This window comes from Notothenia rossii, assembly GCF_949606895.1.
Source record: "Notothenia rossii genome assembly, chromosome: 12".
Taxonomy (NCBI): Eukaryota; Metazoa; Chordata; class Actinopteri; order Perciformes; family Nototheniidae; genus Notothenia; species Notothenia rossii.
The window spans coordinates 404,426-425,917 of NC_136911.1; the positions used below are offsets into that span (position 1 = coordinate 404,426).

The 21,492-nt window shown below is 42.2% G+C and overlaps 1 protein-coding gene across 1 annotated transcript; it reads right to left on the reverse strand.

Moving 5' to 3' along the window:
* Positions 1-92: 92 nt before the first annotated feature.
* lancl2 (LanC lantibiotic synthetase component C-like 2 (bacterial)) lies at positions 93-21,436 on the reverse strand. The gene is made up of 10 exons (XM_079660903.1): positions 21,117-21,436; positions 20,012-20,168; positions 19,609-19,726; positions 18,321-18,528; positions 14,509-14,653; positions 14,283-14,429; positions 13,280-13,462; positions 10,903-11,079; positions 6,623-6,695; positions 93-941 (listed from the first exon to the last, which is right to left on the reverse strand). Exons 2-10 carry the CDS (start codon positions 20,165-20,167, stop codon positions 865-867), a joined length of 1,284 nt encoding a protein of 427 aa, XP_079517029.1. The 5' UTR covers position 20,168; positions 21,117-21,436; the 3' UTR covers positions 93-864.
* Positions 21,437-21,492: the final 56 nt, after the last annotated feature.

The following is a 21,492-nucleotide window of genomic DNA, read 5'->3' on the forward strand; positions in this document are numbered from 1 at the left end:
AAACTGCAGTTCAAACGATCCTGAAGAGAAGGAAGACATCATTCACAATGCAAAATAAACTCTATTCCCAGAGAAATAAATATACAAACGCATTTCTTTTTAAACATTTCAGGACCATTTATTTTCACTGAACATATGTAAACATCTCCATCGCCACGACGACGTCTGACTCCTTAACACACATTAAACATTACATCTTTTGTCACATGTATCTATTGATAACAGCTCGGATCAAAAGAATGGAGGTCATTTTCTGCATTTGTATTGGTCAATTAACATGAAATGAAGCAAAATAAAAGAGGTATTTTAATATAAAATGTACTCTCCCACTTGTATTTACCTTCGTGAGGTGATGGAGTCGATGCTAACCAAATATTTTAGCAAAATAAAATTACAAAATGTTTTTTTATTTTACAATTTCCCCTTCAGCAAAGTCATGCAACTGGATGAATGGAAGTAACCTGTTAGCTAATTCACACACACACACACACACACACACACACACACACACACACACACACACACACACACACACACACACACACACACACACACACACACACACACACACACACACACACACACACACACACACACACACACACACACACACACACACACACACACACACACACACACACCTTCATCATCGTCGTCTTCATCAGTCCAGCAGGGTCTTTATTCAGTGCGACATTAATCCTCTTCCCCCTCCTTTTAAACGTTTCAGTAAAGAGTCACTCAGTCACTACTCACTCATCAGGAAATCTGCATCACAAAAACGTCCTTTACGTATCCAGACTTCTATTCTTCCTCCTCCTCTTTCTCTTCTTCTTCTTCCTCCTCTTCTTCCTCCTCCTCAGCAGGTCAGAGTTCGAAGGCAGGGAAGCAGGAGGCCTCAGGGTTCTCCAGCTCCGACAGGAAGTACACAGTCCCAGCCATACCTGAGGAAACAGAGCAACAGGTGAGAGATTGATTCCAGCTGCGTTTTCATTTATTACCTGACTAATTATTACCTGACTAATTATTACCTGACTAATTACCTGACTTATTATTACCTGACTAATTACCTGACTAATTATTACCTGACTAATTATTACCTGACTAATTACCTGACTTATTATTACCTGACTAATTACCTGACTAATTACCTGACTATTTACCTGACTAATTATTACCTGACTAATTACCTGACTAATTACCTGACTAATTATTACCTGACTAATTACCTGACTAATTACCTGACTAATTACCTGACTAATTACCAGACTAATTATTACCTGACTAATTACCTGACTAATTACCTGACTATTTACCTGACTAATTATTACCTGACTAATTACCTGACTAATTACCTGACTAATTATTACCTGACTAATTACCTGACTAATTACCTGACTAATTATTACCTGACTAATTACCTGACTAATTATTACCTGACTAATTACCTGACTAATTACCTGACTAATTATTACCTGACTAATTACCTGACTTATTATTACCTGACTAATTACCTGACTAATTACCTGACTATTTACCTGACTAATTACCTGACTAATTATTACCTGACTAATTATTACCTGACTAATTATTACCTGACTAATTACCTGACTAATTACCTGACTAATTATTACCTGACTAATTACCTGACTAATTATTACCTGACTAATTACCTGACTAATTATTACCTGACTAATTACCTGACTTATTATTACCTGACTAATTATTACCTGACTAATTACCTGACTAATTATTACCTGACTAATTACCTGACTAATTATTACCTGACTAATTATTACCTGACTAATTACCTGACTAATTATTACCTGACTAATTACCTGACTAATTATTACCTGACTAATTACCTGACTTATTATTACCTGACTAATTATTACCTGACTAATTACCTGACTAATTATTACCTGACTAATTACCTGACTAATTATTACCTGACTAATTACCTGACTAATTATTACCTGACTAATTACCTGACTAATTATTACCTGACTAATTACCTGACTATTTACCTGACTAATTATTACCTGACTAATTACCTGACTAATTATTACCTGACTAATTACCTGACTAATTATTACCTGACTAATTATTACCTGACTAATTATTACCTGACTAATTACCTGACTAATTACCTGACTAATTATTACCTGACTAATTATTACCTGACTAATTACCTGACTAATTATTACCTGACTAATTACCTGACTAATTACCTGACTAATTATTACCTGACTAATTACCTGACTAATTACCTGACTAATTATTACCTGACTTATTACCTGACTAATTACCTGACTTATTATTACCTGACTTATTACCTGACTAATTACCTGACTAATTATTACCTGACTAATTATTACCTGAATTATTACCTGACTAATTACCCGACTAATTACCTGACTATTTACCTGACTAATTATTACCTGACTAATTACCTGACTAATTATTACCTGACTAATTACCTGACTAATTATTACCTGACTAATTATTACCTGACTAATTACCTGACTAATTACCTGACTAATAATTACCTGACTAATTACCTGACTAATTATTACCTGACTAATTATTACCTGAATTATTACCTGACTAATTACCCGACTAATTATTACCTGACTAATAATTACCTGAATTATTACCTGACTAATTATTACCTGACTAATTACCTGACTTATTATTACCTGACTAATTATTACCTGACTAATTACCTGACTAATTACCTGACTAATTACCTGACTAATTATTACTTGACTAATTATTACCTGACTAATTATTACCTGACTAATTACCTGACTATTTACCTGACTAATTATTACCTGACTTATTATTACCTGACTAATTATTACCTGACTAATTACCTGACTAATTACCTGACTAATTATTACCTGACTAATTATTACCTGACTAATTATTACCTGACTAATTACCTGACTATTTACCTGACTAATTATTACCTGACTTATTATTACCTGACTAATTATTACCTGACTAATTACCTGACTAATTACCTGACTAATTATTACCTGACTAATTATTACCTGACTAATTATTACCTGACTAATTACCTGACTAATTATTACCTGACTAATTACCTGACTAATTATTACCTGACTAATTACCTGACTAATTATTACCTGACTAATTATTACCTGACTAATTATTACCTGACTAATTACCTGACTAATTATTACCTGACTAATTATTACCTGACTAATTACCTGACTAATTATTACCTGACTAATTACCTGACTAATTATTACCTGACTAATTACCTGACTAATTATTACCTGACTAATTACCTGACTAATTATTACCTGACTAATTATTACCTGACTAATTATTACCTGACTAATTATTACCTGACTAATTACCTGACTAATTACCTGACTAATTATTACCTGACTAATTATTACCTGACTAATTACCTGACTAATTATTACCTGACTAATTACCTGACTAATTACCTGACTTATTATTACCTGACTAATTATTACCTGACTAATTATTACCTGAATTATTACCTGACTAATTACCCGACTAATTATTACCAGACTAATTATTACCTGACTAATAATTACCTGAATTATTACCTGACTAATTACCTGACTAATTATTACCTGACTAATAATTACCTGAATTATTACCTGACTAATTACCTGACTAATTATTACCTGACTAATTATTACCTGACTAATTATTACCTGACTAATTATTACCTGACTAATAATTACCTGAATTATTACCTGACTAATTACCCGACTAATTATTACCTGACTAATTATTACCTGACTAATTATTACCTGAATTATTACCTGACTAATTACCTGACTAATTACCTGACTTATTATTACCTGACTAATTATTACCTGAATTATTACCTGACTAATTATTACCTGACTAATTACCTGACTTATTACCTGACTAATTACCTGACTAATTACCTGACTAATTACCTGACTTATTATTACCTGACTAATTATTACCTGAATTATTACCTGACTAATTATTACCTGACTAATTACCTGACTTATTACCTGACTAATTACCTGACTAATTACCTGACTTATTACCTGACTTATTATCTGACTAATTACCTGACTTATTATTACCTGACTAATTACCTGACTAATTATCTGACTTATTACCTGACTTATTACCTGACTAATTACCTGACTAATTACCTGACTTATTACCTGACTAATTATTACCTGACTAATTACCTGACTAATTATTACCTGACTAATTACCTGACTAATTACCTGACTAATTACCTGACTAATTATTACCTGACTAATTACCTGACTTATTACCTGACTAATTATTACCTGACTAATTACCTGACTTATTATTACCTGACTATTTACCTGACTAATTATTACCTGACTAATTACCTGACTTATTACCTGACTAATTATTACCTGACTTATTACCTGACTAATTATTACCTGACTAATAACCTGACTTATTACCAGACTAATTACCTGACTAATAATTACCTGAATTATTACCTGACTAATTACCCGACTAATTATTACCTGACTAATTATTACCTGACTAATAATTACCTGAATTATTACCTGACTAATTACCCGACTAATTATTACCTGACTAATTATTACCTGACCAATTACCTGACTAATTATTACCTGACTTATTACCTGACTAATTACCTGACTTATTACCAGACTAATTATTACCTGACTAATTACCTGACTAATTACCTGACTTATTATTACCTGACTAATTATTACCTGACTAATTACCTGACTAATTATTACCTGACTAATTACCTGACTTATTATTACCTGACTAATAACCTGACTTATTACCTGACTAATTATTACCTGAATTATTACCTGACTAATTACCTGAATTATTACCTGACTAATTACCTGACTAATTATTACCTGACTAATAATTACCTGAATTATTACCTGACTAATTACCTGACTAATTATTACCTGACTAATTACCCGACTAATTATTACCTGACTAATTACCTGACTTATTACCTGACTAATTATTACCTGACTAATTACCTGACTAATTACCTGACTTATTATTACCTGACTAATTATTACCTGACTAATTACCTGACTAATTACCTGACTAATTATTACCTGACTAATTACCTGACTAATAACCTGACTTATTACCTGACTATTTATTACCTGACTAATTACCTGACTAATTACCTGACTAATAACCTGACTTATTACCTGACTAATTATTACCTGACTAATTACCTGACTTATTACCTGACTAATTATTACCTGACTAATTACCTGACTTATTATTACCTGACTAATAACCTGACTTATTATCTGACTAATTATTACCTGACTAATTACCTGAATTATTACCTGACTAATAATTACCTGAATTATTATTACCTGACTAATAACCTGACTTATTATCTGACTAATTATTACCTGACTAATTACCTGAATTATAACCTGACTAATTACCTGACTAATTATTACCTGACTAATAATTACCTGAATTATTACCTGACTAATTACCTGACTAATTATTACCTGACTAATTACCCGACTAATTATTACCTGACTAATTATTACCTGACTAATTACCTGACTTATTACCTGACTAATTATTACCTGACTAATTACCTGACTAATTACCTGACTTATTATTACCTGACTAATTACCTGACTAATTATTACCTGACTAATTACCTGACTAATTACCTGACTTATTATTACCTGACTAATTACCTGACTTATTATTACCTGACTTATTACCTGACTAATTATTACCTGACTAATTACCTGACTTATTACCTGACTAATTATTACCTGACTAATTACCTGACTAATTACCTGACTTATTATTACCTGACTAATTACCTGACTAATTATTACCTGACTAATTACCTGACTAATAACCTGACTATTTATTACCTGACTAATTATTACCTGACTTATTACCTGACTAATTACCCGACTTAGCACCCAACATTTATAAGCCGATATCCAGGCCAAGATAGGGTATATATATAAACATCATTATTTATTGGGAGAAACCAAGTATTTCTATGTAAGATCTGACATTTAGCAGATATATAATAAAGTCAAAAGTCTAGCCGGTAGACGGGAGAAGTGATTCTTTAATCGTCTGGTTTCTGACAAATACTTTTATTATGATTATATTCTCACATTTTCATTAACAGTACTATAATAAGGGTGATATTTATACCAAGATGTATTGGGGGAAACTAAGCAAGTGTATGTCAAATCAGACATGAAGGATAAATATTATATAATATAAGGGCTTAACTACAGCGGACAACATTTAAAAGTAGGATATTATTAACATTTGGTGTGCAATTACCTCAGGGTTATTGATTTGAAATCCTAAATCCTAATTGAATTCAGTTTGCGTTATGAGACACATCTCCTTCCCATATTTCAGTGAAATAAGGTCCATCAGATATCAGTGTTTTGATCTCATGTGTCCTCTGCTGGTGTTTGTTTCTGACGGACTGACTGCTCTCATCACAGAGCTGCTGCTGCTGCTGCTGCTGCTGCTGCATGGATCTACAGATGATACCATTACATTTGAACGGAGGTGTTTGAAAGAGTTTTACCCTCGAACAGAGAGTAGGGTCTGTCTGGGATCCGGCAGCCGTGAGTCCCGTAGTCCAGACACCACTCTGCAAACTGAGGAGAACACACATTAAGGACCTCATTTAGTCTGATTACAGAATAACATGTTCTTACGGGACCCTTCGTTACTTTCACATGCCCACTTTCTGCTTTTAAACCCTGGTACTGGCAGTATGCATGCCTGTCGTCTCATTATATCAAATGCACTTATCTTTAATCGCTATATATTTTCCGCTGCAGGACCAATTAAGAATTCTGATTGGGCGAAGTAAGTGAAAGCATTTAAAGGCCGCCCCCCCTCACTGTCATTGTGATTGACTTGACATGTCACATGCATCTACAACTCCTTCTACAGAAAACCCTCTTGGACCCTGATGGGTTTCTCTGCTAGACTTAAAAGTGGAATAAGTGTTCTGCAGCGTTGCAGGACTGAGAGACAGAGAAGGCCAGCATGATGGATTGTTTGCTAATGCAGCTGCATGTTAGGAAAAACCTGAATTGTGATTTTCTGATAAGATTTTCTCTTTCTACACCAACTTTGGTTCACAGCGCTGCAGGACTGAGACTTACTTCTGCAAAAGATCAGAAACACTTGTCACAAAAAAATGCCCGTCATCAATAAAAACATTCTGGAAGATACAGGATTAATAATAAATCTGAAGGGAGTCTCCTGCTGCTTTATTCTGGAAACAGAGCTGTAGAGACTGATAACGGGCCCTGAGACTGCAGCTTGTAGGTATATTTATCTTTATAAAAAGGACAAGACAAATCAAGCAATCTGATTGGTCCGTGATATAATGAGCGTATACCACGGGTAGAATTGTAGTTACTTTTCACAACAAGTCAGTATCCCTCCGCGTCTGAGAAAAGCTACAACCGTTACAGCTGTTACATTACGTCCGTTACGAAACTAACTAACTAACTAACTAACTAACTAACTAACTAACTAACAAAGCTTAAGATGGAAACATGTAAGGGATAATTAGCAATAGCTCACGACAGGCCGTGGTATATGCTCATTATACCAGTTATAAGGGGGTTGTCTTGGCGTCAGGCCGAACCACGCCCTTAGCTGTGATATAATGAGCATATACCACAGCCTGAAGTGAGCTGTTGCTTTTATAAAACGGTTACCAAGCAGAGACATGATGACCGTTAGTGGCCACAGGTGCGAAAGCTCTCTCAGAGCTACTGGAAGCCCAATCTCGGGGACCGGAGCCTAGAACAGAGGTGCCCAGTACGTCGACCGGGGGGGGGGGGGGGGGGGGGGTGTGGGCAATGCTGGTAGATCGCAAGTCATTCATAAAAACAAATCCAGCTCCGTTAAAATAGAAAAAACAGGTTTTGATCCTCCCTTGGCCCCCCGGCCACTTAATCAGGAGTTTACTTGATTGACAGAAAAAGCAACCTATCGCTTTCCAGTCTGTTAACCCAGAATGCAAAGCGATACAAAATCAGTCGGGGAAACTCAAATTAAGTTAAAGAGACAAACAAGAGACAAACAACAAAATGAGTGCGGGGACGAGCAAAAAGCTAAAGACAAACCACTTCCACCCTGAAAGGGAGGAAGAATATTTGTTTGTGTCACATTCAAAGGTTATTTGCCTTACTTGTAAAGCAAGCGTCGCTCTGTCAAAGAAAGGTAACGTGGAGAGGCATTATCGGAGTGTTCACAAGGCATGACAGAGGCTTCCCTCCGAGTAGCGAGTTGAGAAAGAGAAAGGTCATGTATTATTGCTACACAAACATTATCTCTTAGTCTAGTGTCGCCAACTCGTTTCTAACATGCAAAAAGACAAACAATGCGTCTATGGTCGGTGTATTTTGATCAGACAGATCTCTCTCTCCGTCTGTGTGCGGGGGGGCGGGTCAGTTTACACACACGCAGCTGCTACATGCAGCAACACACGGAGGAGATGGCGGAGAGAAGCGATCCAAGGTGTGGTTAAACTTTACCCGTCTTGAGGTGGACAATGCTCCTTGCCAGAGTTTAGCATGTAAGGGTGGTAACACGAGCACCCTGTCTAAACATTTATCAAAGTGCTCCACATTCAGACGGAGAAATGCACTGGGTTCCACTGTCTCTCTAGTAGCTCTGTAGCCCCGTCACGAGGAACGTTTCCACGTCAGGTGTTCTGTATGCTAGCAGCAACACACGGAGTTAACTCAGTTATACAAACATGGGTTAATGATTAGAGGTAACTGAGTTATTTAGTTTGTTAAAGTTTCAGCTATTCTGTTTACAGTTCTGTCATCAGATTACTTAATACCATTTGTTAAAACGTTGTTTCTTTTGATGTGAAATATTATTTTATTTATTTAAATAAAAAGCAATGTTAATTTTGTTCAAAATGTGGTTCAGTTAATTTAATATTATATGTATTTTAGAATCAAGTATTCATCTTTATTGTCTTCATTGTTAGTTTCCACATGCCTAAAACAACCTCAAGCTAAATCTAAAAGTTGATGGCTAAATAAGAGCGTTTGAGAAATTGTGCAAGGCAGTAAGTAATAGTCCGAACAGTCCATTCATCGTTTCATTAATCAATAGATTAATCGATTATCAAATGAGTCGTTTGTTGCAGCCCTGTAGTTATCCCATGTATAAATAAAACGTGTTATTCAGCTACCTTGCAATTTGGGATTTTATTTTTGGTTGGTAGACCTCGGTGAGCTGGTCATTTCAAAGTAGCTCACCAGCCAAAAAAGTGTGGGCACCCTGAGCTAGAACAACTCACCTATACAAGTGACCACATAAGCCATGCTACTGATGCTGGACAGGTTTTCAGTGGGTGCACAATAAACAGCAACATACACATTAATGTAAATAAACAGCCAAATAATGGATCAACGCTCTCTGTCTAATATGTTCGCCGGCTGCTAGGTGTTGTTGCATAGCAACCACCTCGCACTATGTTTCGTGCAGAAGGCAACGGAGGGACTATTTTATTTTGAACATCATTATTTACTAATAAAAACTATTTAAATTAGAGTGTGTATTTCTCTTTCATATTGCTATATATACATACATATATATACATATATCTATAAATATATATATGTATAGATATACATATATATATTAATGCTGTCAAAATTATCGCGTTAACGGCGGTAATTAATTTTTTGAATTAATTGCGTTAAAATATTTAACCCATTTAACGCATGTGCAGAATGCTCCACACATCCCACCAGTGGCAGCGCCAGGGTATGGCTGGGGTAGGCTACACCCATACCAAGAAATGGCTTAGCCCCACCATGAGAAATGATGTTAAAGTAAGCAAACTAAAGTCCGCCAACTCGCGGAGTAAATCACGCAGACAGCATTTAGTCAGATTGATTTCAGTAGCCACTTGTCTGGAAATACCGAAGACTAGAAACGGTTTTGAAAACTTTTGTCACGTAGTGATCGTCTTCTCAATAGAACATCTTTGATAATGTCTTCTGGCCAATCAGAATCAAGATAACGGCGTGGTGTTGTTGCAGGAAGTCCCGACGGAGAATACTTTTGCTGTAATACAGGGGTGCACATAACTGGTACGCAGGTTATGTGCGTAATCTGAAATGTGTACCGTCACTTGTGTCACAAAGCATATTTGCGTACCGACGTACTTGTGAGGCTTTTCCAGAAGGCGGTTAGATCACCGGACGACAAAGTCGGTCTCCGTGTGCACAGTGTGCTGTTAACGTCGGTCTGTACGACGGAATTGTGCCAAAACTACGCCAACCGGCTGCGGAGGGAGACTCCCCCCCTTCACTGGAGAACTGCGCTAAAACAGCTGATCACAACGTTCACGCTCAGTGTTCACGAAGTACTCCACTAGCCCCCCCCCCTCCCCGTCGTCTTTCCTGAAGTACTCCACTAGCCCCCCCCCCTCCCCGTCGTCTTTCCTGAAGTACTCCACTAGCCCCCCCCCCCCCCCCGTCGACTTTCCTGAAGTATCCCCCGTTGATAGAAATCAACACGTAATGAATTAAGACCCCACGGTTTGATGATTGATAGGTGTGTGGGCTGTCTTTCATTCTGACACACAGAACAATGTTATAATAAACATACTGTTTGTTAAATGGATATATCCACCTGCTTTCATTTATCTTTCCATTCCCACAACAACATACATAAAGAAATGGCATATTTTGGACATAGTCCGAATGGTGATTAATCTGATTAACATTTTTAATCGTTTAACAGCCCTAACATATATATATATATATATATATATATATATATATATATATATATATATTTAAATGTCCTCACCTTGCAGGCCCTGAACAGGTGCTTCCTCTCCTTCGTCCTCCGGTACAGGGACAGGAAGATGAATCCGTTCCCTGCCGTGCCGTGGCAGAGTCCGTATCCTTTCCTCAGGAAACCTCTCTGCCAGATCACCTCCGAGCAGTCTGACGCCTCCTTCAGGTACTTCTCCTCCTGGAACACCTGAGAGAGGGACAGGTGAGAGACAGACAGGTGAGAGAGAGAGACAGGTGAGAGACAGACAGGTGAGAGACAGACAGGTGAGAGAGAGACAGGTGAGAGACAGACAGGTGAGAGAGAGAGACAGGTGAGAGACAGACAGGTGAGAGACAGGTGAGAGAGAGACAGGTGAGAGAGAGACAGGTGAGAGAGAGACAGGTGAGAGAGACACAGGTGAGAGACAGACAGGTGAGAGACAGACAGGTGAGAGAGGGACAGGTGAGAGAGAGACAGGTGAGAGAGAGACAGGTGAGAGAGAGACAGGTGAGAGAGGGACAGGTGAGAGAGAGACAGGTGAGAGAGAGACAGGTGAGAGAGAGACAGGTGAGAGAGAGACAGGTGAGAGAGAGACAGGTGAGTCATCCAGACTGCTTTTAACACAATCTATACTAAGAGCTCAAATACCAACATGTTGACCTTAAGAACCCGCTCTGCTCTGCCACGTCTCTGTTGTTCTCTAGAAGTAGATTGTTGTTTCTCTCTACCCGCATGTTAGAGCTCATTTCCACGATGCTGTCATCATAGAACTTAAAGTTACACCGTGCATCGTCTCATGTTTATATCTCTGTTTAACTCTCAGGCAGGAAATGAGAAAATGTCTCAAACTGATTGAGCGTCATTTTAATTATTCATTAGCAAAATGAAACGCTCTTCATACAACAACAACAACAACAACAACAACAACAGAAGAGACAGTGATCAGCTTTGTTCTCAGAGAGTGTGAGTGTGTGTGTGTGTGTGTGTGTGTGTGTGTGTGTGTGTGTGTGTGTGTGTGTGTGTGTGTGTGTGTGTGTGTGTGTGTGTGTGTGTGTGTGTGTGTGTGTGTGTGTGTGTGTGTGTGTGTGTGTAGGCTGTTAAGATGAATGGCTGGTGTTTTGTGAGGAGGATTTATAAACTGCCTCTTTGTCATAATCTCCTCACAAGCTCTGCAGAGACTTGATGAAGAGTGTGTTTAATAAAAAGAGTACACACTCTCACAGGTAACCCCTCACCTGGTAGGCCATGAGGAGTGTTTGTACAGGTGTGTTAACAGGTACCTCACCTGAGGCCTGTACTACGAAGCTGGTTCAACCTAACCTGGATATGTTTGAGTTAGCCGGTTGGTCTAATCCAAAACATACGCGCTCTCGCTAAACGGTCCTACGACGCGGGTTATCAAGTGGATCGCTCAAGCCAGTCGTGTCCTATCTAGTTAGGAGTGCGTTCACATGAAAGGGGTGGTATCTGGAGCATTCGACCAATCACAAACATGGAGAAGCTACTGACAGCGCAGCGCGTCATACTTCATGAATGAAAAGTCAACTATAATATTAGACATATGAAGAAGTTAAACTTTAAACATCCATGACTTAAACACTTGATCCAGGATCAAAGCCACATAGCTGCACCTGCAAGGTGAATCCAGCTGGTAACAGAACAAGTGTTTGAATGCGTACATGAACAGGTTTATGATATCACTGCCCCGTCTAAGACACCATCTGACTTTCATTACATTTGACTCGAGTGTTTCCTCAACTTAATGTGTTGCTTCAAATAATCCTTCTGCATCCAGTATGTGACACTGTGAGTGTTGCACGGCCAGATACGGCTCAGCTGACTCAGATAAGGAGATGATACATTATGATGTGATATGCCGCGGACTGTACTTCATGTTACTCTGATCCGGTTACTTATGTTGTGGCAGATATTTAAGTAAGCTTTCTTAACGCTAATGTTCTAATAGTCAGATTGCTCTGAAGATGGGAGGTGATATTCTATTAATGTTCACGTTCACACAGTCGCTGATTTTTGCCGGCCGTCTTTCCTGCAACGGCAGCTTTTCTGTATTTCCTTTCTCCTGTAATATGACTTGATCGCTTTAAACTCTGCACACTGAGCTCTGATTGGTCAGCAGGCGGTGCTTTCACTGAGTTGAGCTCTTAGCCTGCAACCTAACCTGCTCCGGAGCAGGTTAGCCGCTCAGCATCAGTTACCATGGAGATCTAGCCCGCTAAAAAGAGAACCAGCTTCGTAGGACCGGAAACCCAGAGTCTCCCTGAAGTTAGCCGCTAAGCGAACATCCTGCTTCGTAGTATACCCCCCAGGTGGGCCATCAGCAGTGTGTGTACAGGTGATAGTGTGTGTACAGGTGTGTGTACAGGTGTGTGTACAGCAGGTGTCTCACCTGGTGGGCCATCAGCAGTGTGTGTATGACCCCCGGCGCTCCGTGGCACCACTGAACCAATCGGTCGCTCTCGTTGCTCAGAGACGACGGGAAATTCCCAGAACGAAACTTCTTATGACGAACGTAATCGATGCTCGGACGAATGAACTCGGAGAGAACGTCAGCCGGGACTCTGGCTCCAGGCTGAGAGAGAGAGAGATATATATACATTTTATATATATATATATATATATAATATATGTAGATCAGGTGTTACCTGTAGGTCAGGTCTTACCTGTAGAGCATGTGTTACCTGTAGATCAGGTGTTAACTGTAGGTCATGTGTTACCTGTAGGTCAGGTGTTACCTGTAGATCAGGTGTTACCTGTAGATCAGGTGTTACCTGTAGGTCAGGTGTTACCTGTAGATCAGGTGTTACCGGTAGATCAGGTGTTACCTGTAGATCAGGTGTTAACTGTAGGTCAGGTGTTACCTGTAGATCAGGTGTTACCTGTAGGTCATGTGTTACCTGTAGATCAGGTGTTACCTGTAGGTCAGGTGTTACCTGTAGATCAGGTGTTACCTGTAGATCAGGTGTTAACTGTAGATCAGGTGTTACCTGTAGATCAGGTGTTAACTGTAGGTCAGGTGTTACCTGTAGATCAGGTGTTACCTGTAGGTCAGGTGTTACCTGTAGATCAGGTGTTACCTGTAGGTCATGTGTTACCTGTAGATCAGGTGTTACCTGTAGGTCAGGTGTTACCTGTAGATCAGGTGTTACCTGTAGATCAGGTGTTAACTGTAGGTCAGGTGTTACCTGTAGATCAGGTGTTACCTGTAGGTCAGGTGTTACCTGTAGGTCAGGTGTTACCTGTAGGTCAGGTGTTACCTGTAGGTCAGGTGTTACCTGTGTTACCTGTAGATCATGTGTTACCTGTAGATCAGGTGTTACCTGTAGATCATGTGTTACCTTTAGATCAGGTGTTACCTGTAGATCAGGTGTTACCTGTAGATCAGGTGTTACCTGCAGCAGCATGTAGAAGATGCCAGTGAGCCCATGAGCCGCTCCCAGGTACTGCTTCCTGTGCCACTCGTACAGCAGAGGACAGCGCTCCGTCTTCTTCTGGTCCTGAGAGAGAGACTTCCCAGAGTCCAGGATCGCAGACACCACCTGAACACACAGACAGAGAAGGGTGAGTGAGTGTGTGTGTGTGTGTGTGTGTGTGTGTGTGTGTGTGTGTGTGTCTCACCTGTGTGATGGTGCTCTCCTCCACTGTGTGCTCTCCCATCTCTCTGTTGACGTACAGCAGAGCGAACAGGAAGCCAGCGCGACCGTATAGGAGTTCATCAGAGAGGTCAGAGTCACTGAGGACTGAACTCTGGAGGAGCACCAGCCTACACACACACACACACACACACACACACACACACACACACACACACACACACACACACACACACACACACACACACACACACACACACACACACACACACACACACACACACACACACACACACACACACACACACACACACACACACACACACACACACACACACACACACACACACACACACACACACACACTGTCTTTTCAACATGTGTCCCCGGTGTGTCAGGGAAACGGTGGAAATCCAATCACCATGACGACCTCCTAACCTATCAGGCTCTCCTCTCCTCTTTCTCTGCTTCCATCTCTCAGGCAAGAAGCACTTTCTTTCAAGATAAGATCCAATCTTCCTATTCCAACCTCAAAAAACTATTTTCTATCTTCTCCACCCTCTTGGACCTCCCCAAAGCCCCTTCCCCCTCCTCCCTCTAGGACCCCCCCCAAAGCCCCTCCTCCCTCTTGGACCCCCCCAAAGCCCCTTCCCCCTCCTCCCTCTTGGACCCCCCCCAAAGCCCCTCCTCCCTCTTGGACCCCACCAAAGCCCCTTCCCCCTCCTCCCTCTTGGACCCCCCCAAAGCCCCTCCCCCCTCCTCCCTCTCAGACCCCCCCCAAAGCCCCTCCTCCCTCTTGGACCCCCCCAAAGCCCCTCCCCCCTCCTCCCTTCTGTCAAGCGACTTTGCTAACCACTTTGAAAGAAAGGTTGATGATATTCGCTCTTCTTTTTCTGACTCACCTTTACTCACCTCTGGGTCACCAGACCCTCCCCCACACACTGACCTCCTTCTCCCCTCTCTCTCCAAGTGAGGGTCTTACCCTCATTACCTCTGTCCGTCCTACCACCTGTCCTCTGGACCCTATCCCCTCAAACCTCCTTCAGACTATCGCTCCTGATATTCTACCGTTTCTCATTTCATCAACACTTCTCTAACTTCTGGTCACTTTCCAAACAGTCTCAAGGAGGCAAGAGTAAACCCTCTCCTTAAGAAACCCACTCTCAACCCGTCTGATGTTAGAAACTACAGGCCTGTCTCTCTCCTCCAGATCCTGTCTAAAACACTTGAACACGCTGTCTTTAAACAACTCTCCTGTTATCTCCATCAGAACAACCTTCTGGATCCGCACCAGTCTGGTTTCAAGGCAGGTCACTCAACAGAAACTGCTCTCCTTGCTGTCTCTGACAAACTGCACACGGCTAAAGCAGCCTCCTTCTCCTCTGTCATCGTCCTTCTGGACCTGTCTGCTGCATTCGACACGGTGACCCATCAGATCCTCCTTCGCACTCTCCAAGAACTTGGAGTTTCAGGCTCTGCACTTTCCCTCCTCACCTCATACCTCAAAGACCGCACCTACAGGGTAACTTGGAGAGGGTCCGAGTCCGACCCTTGTCAATTAACTACAGGGGTCCCTCAGGGCTCTGTTCTTGGTCCCCTCCTCTTCTCCTTGTACACAAACTCGCTCGGATCAGTCATTAGCCCACATGGTTTTTCATACCACTGCTACGCTGACGACACCCAATTAATTCTGTCCTTTCCCCGCTCAGAGACCCAGGTCGTCGCACGCATCTCTGCTTGTCTAGCAGACATCTCTCAGTGGATGTCTGCTCATCACCTCAAGCTCAACCTTGACAAGACTGAACTGCTCTTCCTTCCGGGAAAAGATTTTCCCAATCTTGACCTAACAATCAACATCGGCCCCTCTGTTGTTTCTATTTCGTATATGGCTTCGCACTCTAAGGCTATCGCTATTGGGTAATCCCCCTGCGCACCCGCGCAGCAATGAAACACTTGTAGTCTACGCCCACCCGCAAGGGGGGCCCCACCCTCGGGCTCCCTTCCGGTATAAATAGGAAGGAGGCCCGACAATCTGCTCCCTCTTTTCTTCAGCACCCCGTTACTGAAGCACAAGAGACACTTCAATTGCAGAGTAACAATTGTGTGAGAGATTGTCCCTCATGTGGCTCTGGGTTCATAATCACTTTTCGTGGGTGCAGACGGTCAGGAGTGACCCGATCTGGCCACACTTCCCAGCCATCAGGAGGATCCGGGAGGGGGCGGCGGCGAACCCGAGGACCCTGAAGGCTCCGGTGGCCACATTTGTTCCGCTCACCAGGGTGGAGGGGTTCACAGATGCTGGTTTTCCAGCCGCCCCTTCTCTGGAGCCGAGCTTGACGGCGTTTTTTTGGGGTAAGACAGGCCAACATAATTGCCGGACGGCGCCCTACGTTGAGCGCCCCCAGAGAGAGAAAAAGAACGTCTGCTGCAGCCGCGGCGTCCACACCGGCCACAGAGGCGGCAGAGGCCGCAAGCGGAGAGACGCCCACAGCAACCGCCCCGGCGTCAGACTCGCCCTTCGGCGGCTGCAGGGGCTCCGTCCCACGTCTCCGCTCCCTGCCATCCCAGAGACAGGGTCTCCCGACGGCGAGTCAAAGGGGAGTGAGGCTCCCCCGCTCCTGGTCTGCTCCACGAGAGCCTCCGAGGAAGCAGAGCCGGTTCTGACGTTCTGGGGGTTGTGAGTAAAATAAAGTGTGTTCATTTTCCAACTTTTTGTACTGAGTCATCAGTAACAAGTGTTTCTCACATATCCCCCCGTGTGTAAGCCAGCTGCCTATAACCTATCGGTTACTAGCCAGCAGGGCTCGTTGCAAAAGCCTGGAGGTTTTAACCTCGGTTAATAACCTGCAGAGCTCGCGGCATTCCTCTGTCCGAGATACGCCTCCTACACACACATGAGAGGGATGTTTCCTTTTTTTTCCTCTGACACATTTTTGGTACGGAGTGTCTTGTCAGAGTGAGTGATGTCAGGGATCCAGCTGCTCTCTCCTGTCTGCACGCAGAGAGCTGCTGTTCCCCCTCTTTTTGTCACTGGACAAAGTATGACCTTCGTCTCCACTTTCTCACAGCGGCAGGTATGTATTGTTCCCAGCCTTCGTCCCTCATGGAGAATATTCATGTTATGCTATATTCCAGGGACGGTGATGCTCCATTACGCATGGCACATCAGGCATGGGGTGTTATTGAGCAGGTGTGTCTGTGCTTCTAGTGCCGGACGGACCCAGTGGGGCGCAGACTACATCATGCTTCGCCCTTAACCCAATAGCGATAGCCTTAGAGGGCGAAGCCATATACGAGATAGAACTGAGGTTACCTACTGTGACTCCAGCTTCTATGAGTATTGGCGTAGCCCTCTAAGCGCTGGGCCCCACTGGCTCCACGAATAGCTGAAGAAAAGTCATTTTGTATGGGAGCAGATTGTCGGGCCTCCTTCCTATTTATAACGGAAGGGAGCCCGAGGGTGGGGCCCACCTCGCGGGTGGGCGTGGACTACAAGTGTTTTCAGTGCTGCGCGGGTGCGCAGGGGGATTACCCAATAGCGATAGCCTTAGAGGGCTACGCCAATACTCATAGAAGCTGCAGTTACAGTAGGTAACTTCAGTTCTGAAGTAATATGGTCTGTGTTTACATTAGCATGCTAACACTCAGAGCTAACCTGTACTGGAGAGAGTCTGTGTGAAGAAGCAGGAAATCAAAAGGAACTGATCTGTGATGGTCTGTTTGGTATTTTGAGCAAAACACTTCAGAGACGTGTGTTTCAAATATGTATATCTGAGACCTTTAATATATGCTTAAAAACAGCACAATAGGAGCCTTTAACCCCAGGTGTCCTCTCACCTGTTCAGGCAGTCCTGGCTCTCCTCAGTGTTCCTCAGCTTGTGATGAACCACAGCTCCCACAGCCAGAGGGCCTGCATCTCCACACAGGAAGGAGACCTTGCGCCCGTTCAGGGTCCGGAGGGTTCGCTTCACGTAGTCCAGCGCCCTCTGCAGGTGGGAGGATTCCTGGGAGCAGCGGTGCAGCTGGAGGTACAGCAGGGCGATGCCTGCAGACAACACTCAGGGGTTAGATTAGAATTTGCAGTCTAAGATAAGATAATAATAATAATAATAATAATAATAATAATAATAATAAACATAGACGGTCACATAAACACCTGAACTCTGAAAGAACATCCATAAAGTTAATCTGTTTGCAACTCTTAAATATCAATATTCCAATTACTTGTATATAGACTCTTCTGCACTATTTCAATTATATTCTATTTTATTTTATTTACTTATAGACACAACTCAGGGATTAGAGACAAGCAGGACGGCTTTATATTAGGACTTACAGTTAAATTACTACAAGAAACATAGACGGTCACATAACGGGTACAGCAGGGCGATGCCAGGAGACACATGTTATGGCTATGATGGTATCAAAGCTCCGGCAGAGGCTCAGTCAGTAGGGGCTTGGACTGGGAGCTATAGGGTCGCCGGTTCAAGTCCCCGACCAGACCTAAAATATGGAGTGTGGACTGCTACTTGGAGAGGTCCCAGTTCACCTCCTGCCCTGCCGTGGTGCCCTTGAGCAAGGCACCGGACACCCCCCTTTCCCCCATTGCTCCCCCCTGTGCAATAGCTGCCCACTGCTCCTAGTACTAGACTCCTGGTTCTAGGATGGGTTAAAAGCAGAGAACACATTTCCCTGTGTGCTCTGCATGTGAGACCATTACAGAGGGTTTCATCCCTCCCATTCTAATACAGTGTAATCCTAATGAAATGTAACAGCTGTATCCGGGGAATGGCATATGGATGTGTGATAACAGATGTGTTCATGAAGGGTTTCATGACTCTACAGGAAGGCCAGTGTGAGTTTTGGTATTGTCTCATAGTGTCTTTGAGTTTCTAGAAAAGCGTTATATAGATAGGACGACCACCTGGGCCCAAATGTTGTTGTGTTGTCATGTCAATGTGCAGTAAATAGGCGGTTACATAATTAATGTAAAATGTCCAATGCTTAGTCGGTTTTGATAGCAGCCGCCATATTGTTGATTCCTGGGGCTTTATTTTGAGGAAGAACCGTTAAATCAAACTTCTTAGAACAAACGTTTGTTCACAGGTGTATCGTGCTGACTCACCTGTCCAGCCGGTGTAGGTGGAGAAATCGTGAGGGTCGGCTGTCTTCAGACCTTCCTCCATCTGCTGCAGCAGGTCTTTAATCTTACTCTGGACCTTCTTCTGGAAGGAAGCGCTCACCTGAGGAACATGACAAGTTACAGACATGAAGCAATAACCCTCTGCTCTAACTGCTTATATTCTGGACTACTATTTTAAAAATACTATATGCATGCTCTTCATCTAACAGTGGTCTTCAGTTGGCTGTAACACTCCCCTCTGCAGGACTAATGAAGGATTCTGAAACCATAACAAACCTGAGCTAGCCCAGCTGTTAGCCTGTTAGCATGGCGTTAGCTCCTTAGCCTGTTAGCTCGTCGTTAACCCCGATATAAGGTGTTATAAAGCGGCTCCGGAGCTCCTCACCTTGCCCTCCTCGTCCAGCGGATCGTTGGCTCTCTCCTCGGATCCAGAACCAGACCCTGCCTGGTCCACGTAGTCCTGGTTCTGGTTCTGGAAGAATCTCTGCTCCTCCATGTCTGATGAACTCAGCTGCTTCAGCTTTGACACCTGATCGCCCATCCTACAGGGGCCCAAGAGGGACATACACAAAATCGCGAAAAAAAAAAAAACTGCATTTTAGGAAATGCAGTTTTTAGATTTAAAACTGACCACAGAGTTACTCAAATAAAACTCATAAATCAATTTAAAATAAGTTATGATTTAGCAGCACTGATTCTATTTCAACATGTATATTTTCTACTTTCTTTTCTTTTATTTCTATTCTTGTTTATTTAGTTGTTCTGCCTTGTCTTTTGTGCTGCTGCAACAAAAACAATTTCCCAAATTGGGATCAATAAAGTAGCATCTTATCTTATCTTATCCTATCTTATCTTATCTTATCTTATCTGATCTTATCTTATCTTATCCTGCAGCTTTATTTTATTTCAGATTTCATATTTTGCAGATTTCTCCTCAGAACATATTATCTCTTCTCTTGCACTATTTCATATGTTTTATCTGTTTTATTTGGTCTGTTTCCTACATATCCATGTTGCTCTGTTGGAGGAGGACTTCAGTTTGTCATTGTCATATCTCCACTGAAGCTGCTGAGCTCATGATGATCAAATATCAACGTCTATATCTGGGCAAACATCCCCAATCACATCGGGTATATTTTTCAGATACAAGTTTGTAGTTAGTTGAGCTTAAAATACAAATAAAAAAACTCACAAATGTCTCCTTGTCTCGACTCTGCTTTCGCACAGACCACAATGCTCACTGATAATCATTTAAAAAGCATATCATTTGTAATATCTGTGTTCTTGTGAGCACATGAATATTCATCAAATAAAAACCTCATCAAGTGTTTCTGCAGCGATGAAAAGCATCATAATGCTGCTCTATCGATCTGTTCTCCAGCCACTGCAGCATTGTCCCTGCAGGACATTACATATCTGCAGGTTGAATACAGCAGGAGTTCAGGAGGAGGGATGGGGGAGGGAGGGGGGAGGGAGGGGGGGTTTCTTACCTTGATGTACCGGCAGTCTGTCTCTCAGCGGGTTTTCTGAGCTGTGGATCCGGGCTGCAGACTGCTCTTTCCCGCAGCGGATCTCTGCATCCCCGCCTCTCCTCTGGTGGAGGATGAGAGAGGAGCGGAGTCACAGCATAGAGGAGGTGCAGGAGGAGAAGACGGAGGAGAAGAAGGAGGAGAAGAAGGAGGAGAAGAAGGAGGAGGAGAAGGAGGTTCAGTAAGAGGAGGAGCAGACTGCCATGTGTTTATTCTCTGCTTTGCATCCTCTCTCTTCCTCCGGAGCTCAACTTCACAAAGACCGGCTGCAGGGGGAGGAGCCTCTTCCTCCTCTTCCTCCTCTTCCTCTTCAGAGACAGATGGTGTGAGATTAGAG